Raw genomic sequence first — 16,873 nt, 5'->3', positions numbered from 1 at the left:
TCAATTGAGCCTTTGGTGTTGAGCTGGTTGGCTCCAGAATCTGAGAGAGGGGGAAATGATCAGCACCCTTCTGCTCAGTTCAGTAGAGAGGACACAGAGTAAAATTTCCCTTGTTCTGACTCCTGGGTCATAAGAAGTTGGAAGCAGATTTCCGTCATGACCTAGAGGTGTTTCCTACTCCTGGCACCCTGCTCTCCTACAGCTCACGTTTCTGGAAGTGTCCAAACCTGAAGAGTTGTCCAGACTAGTACAGGATAGGATTATAACAGCCATGGATTTTTCAACAAACCATTTCTTGCTGCTCTAGTGTTGTAGGGACAAATGAGGCAAGGCATCGAAGATAGCAGGAAACAGTTTTATTTGGCTGCAGCCAGGTTCAGAGGGCACAGCTTTTGCTGTAATCAATTAATCCCCTGAACCCCGAGTTCAGGTAGTTTTATACCCAGCATGTAAGGGGAGGGGCTCAAAAGTTCACTGTCTGCAGAAGTTCACATAAAAGCAGCTTTTTCTTTCACTGTTTTGGCCAAGGTAACTCTTCAAGGACAACACTTGAGAAGGGGAGAGCTTCTTCTCCCCTTTATTTCTTTCCCCTGCCAGCTGTTACCATGGAGCCCAATTGTAACATCTAAAAAATGTAGACATCTCTGTGAAACCCCAGCTCAAGGCCAGAGGCCTTGTTTGCACATATCTTCAAAGGACTATACTGGATATGTTTGTGAAAAACTAGTAAGGGGTGCTGGTATCTTCTTGGCCAGTAGCCAAGTAAACAGGGCAACATGAAAATAGGAAGTTTATCTACAATGGACTCCTTTGCTGACAGTCCTAAAATCAGCCATGGTGAAAAGGGCTTTCAGTGGAGAAAGGGGGTGCCACATCACTAGGAACAAAGGGTGACCAGCGTGCGCCTCCCTGGGATCCAGCGGTGCTACTGAACAGAACATTCACACAGCTTGTGTTTTGATAGAATCAGACCCTTCACATGTAGCAAAATAAATAAGACATTTCAGGTGGGGATGAATGCTACAGAAAAAATAAATCTGAGTAGTGGAGAAGAGGGCCAACAAATTCTTCCTTGAGGCAGCCACACCTAAATTGAGACTAGGATTCAGGGAAAGAGCCGGCAGGTGGCAGCCTGGGGAATGGGGCTTCCAGAAACGCTGGTCCCAGAGGCAGACAGGTTGGGCAAGTGCAATGGAGACCAGGCCAGTGTATCTGGAGAGGGCTGGAGGAGGAAGGGAGCAGTAGGGGATGAGGTCAGAGAGGTGGGTAGCGCCTCCAACAGTCTTGGCCTTGAGCTTCCTTATCCACGTGCAGAATGTATGGGCACAAAGTCTGGGGTGAGGTGCAGAGCTGCTGGGGCCTGGTGGGCACCTTCAAAGGAAGCAGATCTCTGCTGTTCCAATTCATATGTAGCTGCTCCATAAATCACTCAGAAGGTGGTTTATGATTTATTAAGGTCGAAGAATTCCTTAAGCTCCATGAAGTTGAAGGAATTCCTTTCTTAGACACCTGCTGCATGGTGCACAGGGGACCAACAGGGTTGGTTAGAGGAAAGAGGAACATCTCAGATGGTCCCTGATTTAATGCTTCGTCAAACCTTTGCTTTCCCGGACAAAACCCAGCATCATTGGCTAGAAAAGGAAAAACAGAGGGCACCTGTATATCAAAGGGAAATTGGAGGGGTGGAAAAAGGGTATTTGTTGGGCAGCTATTTGGTGCTGGGCATTTTATTCACATTGTCACATTTGACCCAGTGATCACATGGACACAACGATCACATTACTAATCCCACGACAGAGGTAAGGCACTTAAAGTTCAGGAAGGCCATGTGATGCATATAAGGTCCCACAACTAGAACATGAAGAGGAGCGTGTGATCTCTAGGCTTGGTTTTCTTGGACAGACCGCGTCTGTGTGAGATGGCTTTAGTAATGGAGCAAAGCAATTCCATAATTTCCCACATGGCAGGCTGCTGCACTTGGACTTCTTGGCATCATGATGGCCCAGCCCCATTTCTCTCAGATTTCCCATCACTGAGTGTGATGAGCAGGTGTGTTGATGGTGAATCACTCTCGCACTGTGGGTGAATGATAAATTTTCAGGTATATGTGAGAGTCTTGAAGCCAGGTAGACCTTGGGTGAAAAGCTACCCAAATGCACATCTTTTCCCATCCTCCCCAAGCAATATGAGTTCGCGTTTCCCCCTGTGTGGGTTTCTTTCTTATCTCTCAGGGTTGACATCAGATGTGACACTTAGCCTTATAGGATTCCCGGCTCCTGCTCATAGACCCTACTTCTCACCCTAGTTCCAATGCCGGTTCCCATGCATTTGCTGGCCTAGCTTTGCTCTGAGATAATGAAGGCTTCTAGAGGGTCATGGCAAGAGCCCCCACCCTCACCATTACCCTGTCCCCTGTCTGGACATCATTATGGGGAAGCCTTTCTATCAGTCGCCAAAGCCTGTGAGACCCCTGAAGTCAGGCTGTGGGATTTCACTGCCTTGGAGATCTGGTAGCTTTCCAGTCTCTCGGTAGTTGGCTGAACATTCAGGACCCACCTCATTGATGACATCGGCCACCCTCCTCGGCAGGTTGTCACCTGGCTTCCAAACATGGTGGCTCTGCAGTTCTATGCCTTTCTATCTGACTTGACTCCTGGGTGTGGGTTGTAGGCAGTCCCCTGCCTCCTACCTGCCTGCTGTGGTTACCATTGCTCCTGGCAAAATATCTAATGGGAACACCATGCAGATGTCTCTCGAGGGCCAGCTGAGGCCTGGTGCTCACCCCTTCTCTTGGCCTCCTTTTAAAAGTGGCCTTGTTGAATCCCTGCGGCACCCTCAGCAATAGGAGAAGGAAGCAGTGGGAAGGATGGGAACCTCATTTGCCCTTCCATGACACATTTTTCTTTCACTCCACTATATTTTGGGGTGTTAGGTGTGTCCATAGGGAGACCCCCCAGTGCAATTAAACAGGAGTATTGAGCAGGAGAGAAACCAGTGTAGTTGACTCAGATATGTAAGCAACCACCTTTCAGTATGGGCTGAAAAATTGGCCTTCCAGCTGTCCCTGCTGGCAGACTCTTCTGGCATCTCATCAGGTCCCTGTTAATGTGTTTTTCAAATTTCAGTTTGCTTCAACTTTTCTCCTAACCGATTTTCCCGACGATTACGGTAATGGTTTCCAGACTGACCTGCATACAGCACTTGGGCACGCAGCCCAAGCCCCTCTCCGGAAGTGACCCCTCCTTAGAAACCACAGTCAAGGGTGTCCACTTGTTGGGTTCGTGGTAGGTTAAGCCAGCTTGGGGGACTTCTTAAACCAGCTCCTAATTGTTCCTCTGGAGAACTTGTGTGGTTGAGAGTCTCTCCTGAATTTCAGGTTTGGTGGTCTGCCGGCTAGAGGTTGCTGATTCCCTCTGAATTTGACTACTCTTCCAAATAGAAAGAACTTTCCCACCATTTTCAGACCCCTGATGGGCTGAATTCTTGGATGGGCTTGTCATTTAATTTGCCAGGCTCCCTGCCCCTTACTTTACAGAGTCCTGACTATTTCAGAGTCTTTCCAGACATGTCCAATTAGCTGGGGTCTAGCTGATGTGGATCTAGCTGCTGAGGATGGCTGGGTCCTTATGCTCAGTTCAGGAGCCTGTTGGCAGCTGTTCTGGGGCCTTCCTAAGCTTGGCTGTCAAACTGCACTCCCTTTTCCTATCTGGGATCAAGGAGTGGCAGAATTGTTTTTAACCTTGGACTTTCTAGAAATTGTGCTATTAACTCAGGAAGGTTCCACAGAAGGAAGATACTGGGAGGTGAACATGGACTTTCACAAATAAGCAGGTTACTAACGGAGGAACGTAAGATTTTCAGGGTAAGGACATATCCCTGGATAACATGGACTAGCATGTTTCATGAGAGCTGGTCCTCATGGGAGGTGTGGGGGCAGCAGAAGCATTTCTGGAGCAACTGTGGATAGTAGGATGGTTAGGCTGCATCCCAAGGACGATTGGAAGGTTCAGAGTGGGGCCCGTGACTCTAGATTGTCAAGCAGCTTATAGGGGGTTCTGATGAGCTCAAATGGGTTTGGGAACCTCCATCATGGTAGAAAGTGTTGGGTTGAAATCAGAATTCCGAAGTCTAGGTTCAGGTCTGCAGTGAGTCCTCCTAATTAACTTTTTTTTTTTCTTATCCCAGAATGTTAGAAGGCCTGTTCATAGGGGTGGTTTGAGGAATATGAGATAGAACATATCGCCTAAAACTCAGAGTACTGAGATATTTGGACATGCTAACTGCTTGCTCACTTGGGGACCCTAACACTGAGAGTCCATTCAGAAAAAAACAAGTAGGTCTTAGCACAAGACTGTACAGGGGCTCTAGAAAAAGGCTTGCTGTACGTACCCACGAGGAACTTCAGAGGAGGACAGAAGGATCCACACAGAGACATGAGAATTCCAGCCTCCCACAGGGCACCAGGCACCCACAGGGAGCAGGAGAGATGCTGGCTTCAGCAAGGACTGAGAAGAGCTCTCAGAGGAGGTGTAGGAGACGGTAGAAGTGGGCAGAGGCAAGAATCTGCTCTGGTCGCTGGAAAATGTGGGGTCTTCTGGAAGCTGGAGACATTGCCTCCACAGTGAGGCCTCTTTTGCCCAAGGATATAAACAGGAGGGAGCTGGAGATGATTCTGCAATAGCAAACCCTCTCTGCATTCTGGAGACACCATCACATCCTTTGTATCACTAGCACAGAATGCCCTGGAAAGCTGAGGCAGAAGCAGGTGGGAAGGCAGACAGGGGAGACCATGCAGAGTAAAGGTCAGGTCAGGGCAGAGGTCCAGGAAGGCCGCAACAGGGCCTGTGCAGCCAAGTGCTAGGATGGGGTGCAGCTTCCCAGGGGGTGAAGCTGCAGTCCTTGAGGGTGACCAAGACCCAGCAGAGAATGATTTCAGGCTCAGCACAAACTTTTACCCCAGCTATGGAGACTTGGTGTTGAAATGAAGATATGATCTTCCATATCTTATTATCTACCTAGGAGGTTAGAAACAGATGCAGGAAGGCAAAAAAAAATTGATTTTATTCACAAATGTTAGAATTCCTACTTATAAACACATGTCGTTTCCTGTATGACTCACAGAGCCCTAGAAGTCACCAGGCAATAGTCCAAACCCCACCTCTCTTCTCCAAGACACCAACGTCTTCCAAAACTCCATGTTGTTCCCACTGCAGACCCTATAGCACCCCATCCCTCCAAACACTCTCAAGTTCATAATCGACAATGTGGCTTATATCAAGTCTGTTTCCCAAATGCAGAGATGTCTTCTGCAGCCATCATCTTCATTTAACCTGTTTTTAATTAATTTTGAATGGTTTTTTTTTTCTGCTTTGAATACTGAGCTGTGGGGTTTGCCTTTTGATTTGTTTCAGAGAAGGACTATTTACCTATTAAAAAATAGAAAAAGCAGATTAAGAAAAAAAGAAGGAAACAAAAGCACCTGTAATTCCATCACCCAGAGATACTACTAGAGATACCACTATTAAAAATTGGGCGCATATCTTCCCAGACTTGTGTGTATAGGTGTGTGTATAGTACATACATACTGTTATGTTCTGTTTTGTAACTTTGCAGGTCATGGATTTCTTTCCTTTGAATATAAACACATTTTAAAACAAAGGAAGGAAGATGTATTTGACATGGTACCTTATTTCCGTGTAGCCTGTGCTATTACATACCCAGACCCATATTTATATGGCATCCAATGGAAATCCCAATTATCTTGTACACCTGCATATCTACAATCCATCTGTGATGACCCTGATATTCTGTAAGTCCTGAAGTTTCCTCTGAAATTTCCAAAAAAGAGTAATTTCATTTAATTAAGCTTTAGTGTTTGGATTATTCCAGGTGTCTAGATGTCAGTAAACCACAGAAGATGTACCTTAAAATTCCCAATTAGAAAATGTAACTAACCAGAATGCTACATTTCCTAATTGTGCCCAATAATGAGCATGAAGTGTAGCAAAATGATGGTACCAATAGGCCATCTTGGGAGCTGTGAGCAATGGTCTTATGGGTATGAAAGATGATAGATAAGAATTCATCTCAAGTAAACAAAGACATTTTTCCACCATCTGGGTTATGGAATTGAATTGAGAATGTCAAACATATGTGTGGAAAAATCCCAGAAAGTCTTGCAATTTTGAGCTGACCAAGTCTATTTGTATTGTCAGGTGGCATCTACTCCAATGGATCGAGTCACGTCTGGCCTGTCCAGCTAGCAGCATGATGTCTCAGTTCAATTTCCCAACACTATCCTAGCCAGTTTTATTTTTATTGGGGACCAGGGGATTTTTCCTCAGGGGAAGAAAAGAGAAGGAAGACAATGAGTTTAAAGGAAATGGGAGTAGAAATGGAGGAGGTGGAAGATCAAAGTTAAGCTACTAGCAAGAAAATGGAAAAAATGGGCAGGTTAGAAGAGAGAAAAAAAATGTGTTATGGACAGAAGAGATGAATCAATGATGAAAAGCAAAGTTCAAAATTTTTCACAAGGAAAAATCAGAAAAAAAATATGAAAAGGTCTTGAATAAAAGAGGAAATAGGAGTTCTATGAAGTGTTATTTCCTAGCATCAAGTGTACTTATAAAATCCTTTGTGAGACTTTGAGTCAGAAAATATATTATTCACGTTGATTCAGAAGACTCATGGAAGTCTCTGGAAGCAGAGCTGGTCACCGACAATCAAAGGAAGTTGCCTTTGCTGAATTCCCTCTACTTTTAGCAACTCCAACCCCCTTTAGCTCCATTTTTCTTTTAATTAGAATAATACTCCCTTATGGTAGCATTTCCAAGATACCCAGCACATTTTGTGATCAAGATACTGTTCGGTGGAGATTTTTCTCACAGATTCTTATATAACAAGTCTGTAAATTGAGTGGGACATGGATGTGTTGTTTAGTATTCTTGCACATTTGGAGAAACCCAGGTATAGAGGGATGTTCGATGGGGACATCCAATTGCCCTTCTAGACTGACATGTGGTGATGGATGAGGAGGCACCCGGCCAAGTGTTCTCGGTCAGTGGAAAAAAATGACACTTCCCTCTGTAATCAACTCCATTCTCCTCTATTTGCTACAAAACTGAGACAAACGTGAACTCAAAGCTTTCAAACACACTATACTCTGTCATTTAATGGCAGGTTTCCAGTTTTGAAAAATTTAATGCCTTTTAAAATTATAATAATGCCTTACATTTCAAAGAAATGTAATACTCTAATAAATTCTATAATTAAAAATGAAAGGCATAAGGAATAATAAAATTTGTAGAGAATTAGCAAGGAAGTACAACAACTTCATATCTGAATAAGTAACACTTTCCAAAGAGCATAAAATGTGACTGCACATGATTTGATCTTTATACCTGTGTGTGTGTGTGTGTGTGTGTGTGTGTGAGAGAGAGAGAGAGAGAGAGAGAGAGAGAGAGAGAGAGACAGACAGACAGACAGACAGACAGACAGACGGACATGGAGAATATGGTATGGCTATCAGATGAACCTGTAACTAAAGACATCTGTATTTAGCCAACTCCAGTTTGTCCAGACCTATAAAGATGCCACACTTGAGAATTTTATGGACCTGGTTCCTGGTCATCTTAGCTCCAATTGTGCATGAGCTAAATACTCCTGTGACTCGTTTCTCAGAGTTGCTCCAGGGACGTGGTTCTAGGTGACTCAGGAACTCCTCTCTTACCTCCTTGGCTCCAGGGTCCTCTCCCCAGTTTTCACCTCTTCCTGGGCCTAAGACTGAGGGGAGTCTGGAAACCGACTGGTCCAGTAGCCTCAAGTTTTCCTCGTATGTCATCACTTATATTCATTAGTGACTGGTCATTAGCAGACGGAGCTCCTCTCAATCTAACTGGGCTGAAGGCTACCATTACTCTTAGGATCCTCATGCAAAACCCATCATTGACCTAAGGTCGGAAAGAAGCCTGAACTGCAGTAGCCCCTAAGGTGAAGGGAGCCCATCGTTCATGTGGGGAGGGGAGCTGAAGAGGGAAGCCCCTCCTGACTGCGGGCTTTATGGAACAGTAGGTGGACATGAACCTGGGATCTGTCATGGGCGCCTCTCTGAACTTGAGTGTCTCTGGAAAAATGATCAGTGTCAAAAAAGGAAATGCGGATGATAGATGGCTCTACGATATCGGATGCTGGCTTTCCAGAAAAAACCGCAGGGGGAGCAGGAGGGGATAGAGACGGGTCTTGTGGCCAGCCTCCCTCTCCATCGCTCTCCGATCCTGACCCCTCCCTCCCCAAGGCAGTTGCTTTCCTGGGCTTCCTCCTTGGGCTCCCTTGCATACTTAGGAAGATTAATTGGCATCTTGGAATGGGTACCCTGTGAGGCCGTTCTGTTAATTACTTGATATCAATCATCTAATGTAATTATTGGTTCCCATTTACAGTTGAGGAAAAATGAGACCCAGAGAGATTATGTAACTAACTTGTTCACTGTCACAGGGTGGTAAGTGGCTTGCCACCAGCACGTGGCACCAGGTGTGAACCTCAGTCCGTGGGACCTGGTAGCTCAGAACTTACAGATGACCCCAGTCTGGGGAGAATGGAGACTTGGTGCTATTGTGTAGCTTTTGCAGAAGTAAAGATTTGAGGTGTGACAAGATGGTACCGTGGAGCACAAGAGAAATGGTAGAGTCACAGGACGCAAGACATTGTCCTGCCCGAGATCTTGCAGAGGCAGGAAAGTAGTGTAGAGTGTACCCATCCTGGTGGAGGTGAAGGCTCAGAGGGAGTCCCTGGCGGGAGGTCAATGTGACATTTGATTGACTTGCTCACCCTTCTGGGTTTTTTTTTTTTTTTTGCAGACTCTGATGTAGCCACACCCGCCTGGAGTCTGGGGACAAGGCAGGACTCCGTGGAGGCAGCTGACCGACCGTCATCTTCAGATCCCACCAAGATTGGCGACTCAGTGCCCTCTGGTTTCTGTGTCTTGTTGTAACAGAGGAGATAGGAGCCCTGGAGATTAATTTCCCCTCTAGTTGTAAGGCGACAAAGAACAGTAACTTGGCGTCCCAGCTCAAAATTTCTTAAGTCGCATCTTCCTCATCGTCCCTTTGAGAAGAAAAGTCTAGAAATGAAACAGGATCCTGACAAGTTTGCAGAACGTGCGCAGACATTAGTTGAGGGCCAGCTCTCAACGCTGTTTGCTTCCAACAGGAGCCAGCGGTGCAGGTTCTCAGCCAGGGCTGTCCAGCAGGAGCCCTGGGGCCGACTTCAGAGGACAGCTTGACCTTGGGGGCTCTCCGTGTGCCATGCTTTAAGGGGTGATCGGAGGGAGAGGAGAAAGGAAGGAGGCAGGGAAAGGAGAAGAAGGGGGAGTCGAGGAAAGAGACCCAGATGCTGCAGTTTAGAAATCACTGTCATAGTGGAGATGTGAGAGGCACCCAGCCAGGGGTTGTGAAAGGAAATCGTTTTCATTCCCAGCCCTGGGAAATATGCAAAGCCATAGAACAAAAGCTGCGTTCCCCAGAGATTTTGTGAAAGGAAAATGGAGGAGAAAATGTGAAGACCAGTGAAAAGGCTGAGTTAGGAAAGATACAGAAACAAGTGGGGTGCAGCCTGGCCGCAGGGCCCCCGCCAGCCGGCTGCTCTGGATAGAGCTGCCTGCAGCAGAGGAGAGCGGGCAACCTCAGAGCCTCCCCTCTGGCTCCGGGGCTGGGGAGACAGAGTTTTCTGTGGGCTACTTGTCTGCATTTGTGATGATGAGAAAAACATTGTTTGGACCTAGGTAATAAAAGAAAATCTCAGGGCACATGAGCTTGCTGTGATTCCTTCTTGCTCACCCCAAGAGGCATTGACTATCTTTCTGCATCTCCCATGAGGGCCTGGGCAAGACCTGATTCTGTCCCCAGCCAATCTCAGGAGCAGGAGAAGAAGGAAAGGTGACAAGAGCTAAAATTCTTGCTCTGAATTTTCTAGGTGGCAACCAGATCTTGTATCTAGAAATAGACAGATGTGGCCCATAGTCCAGCAGGGCAGAGCAAATTTGGGTTAGAATAAATGGAGAGGAGAGTGTCATGAGATCTGTTCTTAAATCTCAGGATCTCTATCCTTCAACAGATGAACAGGTAAAGAAAACGTGGTGTATATATACACCATGGAATATTACTTAGCCATAAAGAAGAACTGGAGACTATTTTGCTAAGTATATATAATCCAGTCCCCCAAATCAAAGGCTGAATGTTCTCTCTGATATGTGGATGCTAACCCACAACAAGGAAGAATTAATCAGATGTAGCTTTCCTAGCCTTGTATTTGAATACACCACCACAAGAATAGGATCCTGATTAGAATAAGTCATGCTCCATGCATGTATAATATGGTAAAAGATACTCTACTGTCATGTGTATCTAAAAAAAGAATAAATAAAAAAGGGAGAGAGGTCTGCTCTTGCCAGCTCCACCACTTCATGCCTTGTGTTTCAGTTTTCACAGGTGTAAGATGGGGTTCGTGACCGCTGCCTTGCTTACCTCATGGTGTTTTTGTGAGGATTCAGTGAAATATAAGAGTACAGAGACGACAGCAATACTCACACTAACAGTGATTAGTAACACTAATTGAGCATCAACGGTGTGCTCTGCGTGCATGGATGTTACATGTTTGGCTCCCGACAAAACCCTGTAAGACAGCTCATCTAGCCCAACTGGGTGGATGAGGAAATGGGAACTCAGGAAGATTCAGCAGATTGAGATGACAGTGCTGGTGAAGAGCCAAAGCAGGATGCCTTGTCCTCAGAGCAATTACAACATCAAGAGAGGCAGGACAGCCTGAAGGTATGGACCCAGGAGCCAGATAGAGTTTTAATCCCTGCTCTACCACTTACCAACTGTGTGACTTTGACAGAGTTGCTTAACATCTCTGTGCCTTGGCATCCCTTTTGCAATATGGGGATGATCATAAGATCTGCCCCACCGGGTTGTCATGCAGATTACATGAAATATACACAAGGTACTTAGATGAGTTACTGACACATCATAAACCCTCTCTAAATACCAGCATTTTAAAGTTTTTAAACATGCTTCGATTTAGCAATGGATCTTCCTGCCCAAATGTGGGAAAGAGAGAGGGAACTCAATACTCTTACTTCCCCTCTATGTCTTCCTTCAAAACCCCTAGCTCAGTTGTGAGAACCCTACCTAGAATAAGGAGTCCTGTTAGGTGGTGGCATTGCTGGGCAGAGGGAGAGAAAAGCAATTATTTGGTAGTGGGGTGCCTTTGGGTTTTTGAAAAGGAAAACAGCCAGAGCTGGTGGCCTCAACACTCAGCAGGTAGCTTGTTGGCTTCCTTGGCTCCAAGAATATGGCAGTTCTGATGCTCAGTTATACCTAAAACTGCCAAGGTGGGTGAAGCAGGTGCCCTAATCCTGGCTGAAAATGGAGAGGACATTTTTGCTTAAAGTTTATTATGATTTAAATAATCATTTACAGATGCAAATGACTGGTGATATCTCCCTGCATTTGGTATCACCCTGGAGTGTGCTATTTATTCAGTTAAGTGAATCCTGCTGGAGACAAATTTCACGTACTCTGGAAACCGAGTCCAGTGCTCCCAGAGCCCTGGTACTCCCCAGAGCACCTGCCTTCTTTCTTGGATGGGCCTCTCAGGAGGGAGACCTCACCAGCCCTCTGTACCCACGCCCGGTGCCTAAACAACATTAGCTCATGGGATGCTGGCACCTCTGCGCACATCCACAAATGCTAGGCTCTAACTCCAGCACCTGGTGGTCTTTCTGACGACCATCCGCTGGATGTTGGGCTGTCACTCAAAGTCACAGACATATTGAGGAGCAGCGAGTGCTTTGTCAGACGGGGTGGGCAGCGTGACTCCAGGGGGAGCCCCTCCCAGGCTCAGAACATCCCAGGAGAGGAGCCCTCCCCGCCTACTACCTGCCAGGCTCACTTTTGTCCTGGGACCCTCCTCACTCTGGTGCCTCCACTTCTTCGGCCTCAGGGCACCTGTCTGGGGACTCGGCATATCCTAGCCGATCTGCAGGCCAAAGGCTGACAACTTGCATGCCTCTAGCAGAGGGAAGTGGACACTTTCATTGGGAAGAACTTGAAGACCCTGTCCACGTCCCTCCCCAGCGGGGGACAGAGCTTAATCCCAGGGCTTCTCAGCCAGCCCCTGCCCTCCTCGCGACCTCTTGCACACCAAGCCCTCTGGATGGCTCTGGGGTCGTGGAGGAGAGTTCATGGCTGACACAATGTGCGGGTCCTTGCCTGCTGCCTCCTCTCTCCCACAGGGCGTTTTCCTCCCTCCTTGGGGCTGCGACTCATTCTCTACAGCCAGCTGGTCTCCCCTTCTTTTTTTCACCTTTTCTCTCTTTCCCAACTTTCCCTCAGCTCAAGTTGTGTGTGAGAGGAAGAGGGAGAATCACTGGTGGCTGAGGCATGAGATCATTTCTCTCCCCTCTGAGCCGGCTCCCTGTTTGCTGGCTGGGGTGACACCAGCTCGCTCTGCAGAGAGCCATCTGGCTCCACCAGGCTCACGCTGATGCTAATCTCTGGGTTCTTTTTCTTTCTTTCTTTCTTTTGTTTTGTTTTGTTTTTGTTTGTTTGTTCCTGAGACACACTGCATCTGCAGCTGTAAATTCAGACCTGGTCCCTGTGAAGGCCGGGTGTTCATTTGGCCTAAGTGTCTGTTCCCCCATTACGCCCCCCTCCATCCCACTGCCACTTCCCTCTTGTAGGTGTCAGGAAGCCATTGTTACCATCGGTGGGTCTATGTGGTTTTAATGTCAGGGCTGCACTTTCAAATGGAAATCAGGCAATTATGTGCCACATGGAGAAATCTGACAGATGCAGAGGTTTTACACCACTGGTCGTGTCTCAGGGACAAAGGCACCCGGTGTTCCCAAGGGACCGTTAAATAAATAGAATATGTTTCAAGAGCCGTGGAAAAATTCAGGAATAATTAACTGTGTGATGAGAGTTCATACATCCTGTGGCTATTCAACTTCAAAATGTGATAATGATATGTCAACCAGCCACTTAGCTCATCCTGGTAAAGCCGGCATGAGGAAAACGATTACAATGTGCATTGAAACAGAGGCAGCGGCGGCTCTGGGCATCTGCTTTCTGGGCTCCAAATACAAACTGTCACCCCCTACCACCACCACAGGGGCCCCACCAGGTGTGAGGATAGGAGGGATGCTAGCAGGTACTCGATGGAGTGCCTCATGTCTATATTTGGTGCTCTCGTTAGTGATCTGTATAGATTAGTGGTCTCTACTACCCCTGGTGATATATCCCCACGGGCTACTTATTTCTGGTGCTGGGTTGGAGCCCAGGACCTCATGCATGCTAGGCAAGCTCCGTCACTGAGCCATACCCCAGCCCTTCACTGTGACTACTATTAATTGACACTCTTAGGTGTCAAGTGCCCAGCTAAGTACTCTCTATCCTGGCCTTCAGCAGTCCTGTGAGAGTGGAGTAGGTAGTTATTATCCACATTTCACAGGGGAAAAACCGAGGCTCGGGGGTAAGTGGAAGAACTGACCTTCAGACCTAGTCCTGCTCAATTCTGGCCTTGGCTCTCGACCACTGGCTGGAGCCCCATCTGATGATCCATCGGAGAGTAGGAAGAAAGACACCTACTGACTTGCACACCCTTTTTGAAGCATCTCACACAGATCACCGGAGTGAACTAAACAGGAGAAACCTAAAGAAGAGTTCCAACGTTTTCCCTAAATTACCCCAAGTTTTGTTTAAACAATTGATTAGTTTGGAGCCTGAACCATACTATAAGATCCGTTCCTTAATGTGTCCAAAACTGAGTTTAACTTTTACCCCAAATCAAAGTGTCCCTAACTACTGGTGGTTGCTCTCTTGTGTCATGGAGGAAATTCACAGGGAGCAGACTTTTTCTGTTTGGATTTCAGCAGTCCCTGGGGTTCGCCACTGAGTCTCCGACTTGGGCTTCACCAAAGCTGAGGCCAGTTAGAATTGGGGGGGGGGGAAAGGAAGACACTGTATCTTTCAGAGAAAGTATTTTTTAAACTGAGCATATAATAAAATAGGTTTATAGGAATCTGTAATCTTTTCTCAGATCAAGAAGTGTGATTTCAAAAGTTCACCAGGCCCCTTTGTGGAGTGAATGCATTAGTCAAACAAAGTTAAAGGTACCAGGAGCAAAAGATCTACTCATTTGCTAGGGACAAACAAATCACATCTACAATACCCTCCCATGAGACTTACTCTATCTTATCAATGGCAGAGAAACATTTGAGGAGATTTAACTCCTTTTAAAACATCAGATTTGTCTTACTTTAGAAAAAAAATAGTTTCTAGTTAGGAAGGAATTTGCTTTACTTTTAAAAATCTCTACTGAGTGCATTGGCTTGACAACATTAGTATAATAAGCCTGCATTGTAAATTTTAAAGAATGATTAAAGTGTCCTTCTAGGGCTCAGAAAACGATACCCCAAAATACCGTGCATGGGTATGCTGATTATTTTAAATTAAAAGCAGATGCCTTTCTCTGAAGTGACCTTATCTTCTTAAAGAGGAGACAATTAAAGAAGAACACGATTGCCTTCAATCTTCTTACTGAAATTTCATTACCAAGGAAGATTAAAATCCTATCACAGAAAAAGAGACCAAATCAACCACCACAGAGGAACTTTGTCCCAGGCCATTGGCTATTTTTTGGGCACACAATCTCCCCTAAAAATGATTCACCCCATCCCTCTATCATAGCCTACGGTGCCCCAGTTTCCTCTGGCCTGGGAAGAGGGTATTCAACCATCTGGCCTTTCTTTGAGTCTCATATTTTATGTGACTCATGCACATGTTAATAAATTTGTAGGCCTTTTCTCCTATTAATCGGTTTATTGTCATTTTATTTCTACTGACTCAATTATTGAACTTTTGGAAGGCAAGTCCGAACTTCCCTTCCTTCTCAATAAATCTCTTTATTAAAAAGGATTGAAAAGATCAGTGACACAAGAGATCGGTCCAGAACACATTGGTTTGAAAATATTAGTATAATAAGCTTGCATTGCAAATTCTAAAATATTATTAAAGTGTCCTGTGAGGGCTTAGGTCACTCATGGATCACTGGGGGGCTTAGGAAAGAAACAGGAACATCATCATGTGGCCTCTTGTTGCCCAGCTGAGACCACTTTTGTCCCACAGCTACTCACTGCCAAAGATGAAGAGAGAACAAATTGGAGAGAAGAAAATGGGAAAACCAACTTCTAAAGTGATCGACATTTAAAAATCAAGAAGAACTAAAATTGAAATCAATAGCCCTCAAATTATATAGCTAATGTCATTCAGTCAGTTAATGGCCATGATCAATTATTAGCATACCATATCTCTCCACAAATAACTTTGTTTAGTATCTTTATTACAAGTTATTTACACATCAAAAGATAATAATTTTTGTTTCAATTTTTTCAAAAAAATATTTTTAAGTGAGCATTTGATTTAAAAATCATTTTACAGAGCTATCTTTAACCCTTTTCTGGATTTAAAAAATCGCTGTTTTGAAGTTCAAACTGTACAACTGCAGGGAGATGACTTATTAATTCTACAAAACCCGAGGTGACAACTAATTTGCCCATGATTAATAAAGATCAGAAACTCACACACACACTGAATCATTTGTCACTTAAACATTTAGAAAATCATCCAAAAGTTTTTTGACCAACAAGTAATAATATTAAAAATTTTAAAATTTTTGATTAAAAATGAATTGTTGGGCTGGGGATGTGGCTCAAGCGGTAGCGCGCTTGCCTGGCATGCGTGCAGCCCGGGTTCGATCCTCAGCACCTCATACAAAAACAAAGATGCTGTGTCCGCAAACATTAAAATTCTCTGTCTCTGTCTCTGTCTCTTTCTCTCTCTCTCTTAAAAAAATGAATTGTTTTCCCTTTTTTCTTTGGCACATTTATTTGAAAATACCATTTTAATGATCTTGTCGTTGTGATATTTTCCAGTGTGAATGTGATTTACAAAATCAAAACTTATCCAGCTCTTCAAGTGTGTGTGTGTGTGTGTGTGTGTGTGTGTGTGTGTGTGTGTGTGTATTTTAATAGTAATCAGCCTCTTGAGTAATACAGGTACTTTGACTATATAGGTGATTGTGTGTGCATATCACCATGAAACCTCAGCATCTTAAGAAAAGTAAAGCACATGTCTGCAAGAGAGGGTCCAGATAAATCATTAGTTTTGCAACAGAGCAGGAAAGGTTTCCATTTGTCATTCCAATAAAAAGCATATCAAACCCATACCTGGTCATGGGCATTGTGAACTCTGAAAAACCATTCCTTTTATTAGAAGAATAAAATCAGTCAGTAGACAGCACATATAAAAACACACATGGGATTTTGCAGAATGTACCCTTCACATCCTGAGAACATCATTTCAGAGTATCACAGTTAGTCACGCAAGTGAGTCACAGGGCTTAGATGGATTTGGGTGGAGAAATGGTAGAAAGCCTCTGATTTAGATTAAAAAGTGAACAGTGGAGCTAGAATCATGAATAATATTACTTTTCTTCTTCATGCTTCTCTGTGATGGTTTTTCAACATGATGCAGAAATGAGTAGCACTGGAGCCAAACCACGGGGTATAGAGTTTGGCTCTGCAGCTCTTTGGCTTCTGCAAACCATTTTCTACCTTTGGCCCCTCAGTGTTATCCTTGTATCAGGGAAAACAACATAGTTTCAAAAAGTTGTGATTATCAGTGAGGTAATGCTGGCAAAGCACTGGGTGCCTTGCACATATAACAGCAATAAATCCTAATGGCGTCCATGTCTGCATAGAAGTAGAAAAAGTAGACAATCTCAATCTCACTGAAGTCGGTGCAACTTTCTAATG

General features: G+C 45.0%; 1 protein-coding gene across 1 annotated transcript in view; it reads left to right on the top strand.

Moving 5' to 3' along the window:
- The window catches only part of LOC101964576 (guanylate cyclase soluble subunit beta-2), a 31,368-nt gene extending 21,001 nt beyond the window's left edge, over positions 1 to 10,367 (top strand). Inside the window, exon 12 of the mRNA XM_040281555.2 lies at positions 8,856 to 10,367. Within this exon, the coding sequence (XP_040137489.2) occupies positions 8,856 to 8,989 (134 nt within the window). The 3' untranslated portion in view covers positions 8,990 to 10,367. The remainder of the gene's footprint in view (positions 1 to 8,855) is intronic.
- The last annotated feature ends 6,506 nt before the right edge of the window (positions 10,368 to 16,873 follow it).

The sequence above is a fragment of the Ictidomys tridecemlineatus genome, chromosome 6 (assembly GCF_052094955.1).
Source record: "Ictidomys tridecemlineatus isolate mIctTri1 chromosome 6, mIctTri1.hap1, whole genome shotgun sequence".
NCBI lineage: Eukaryota > Metazoa > Chordata > Mammalia > Rodentia > Sciuridae > Ictidomys > Ictidomys tridecemlineatus.
The sequence above is the reverse complement of the archived record's forward strand: the minus strand, read 5'-3'. Positions and strand labels throughout refer to the sequence as shown.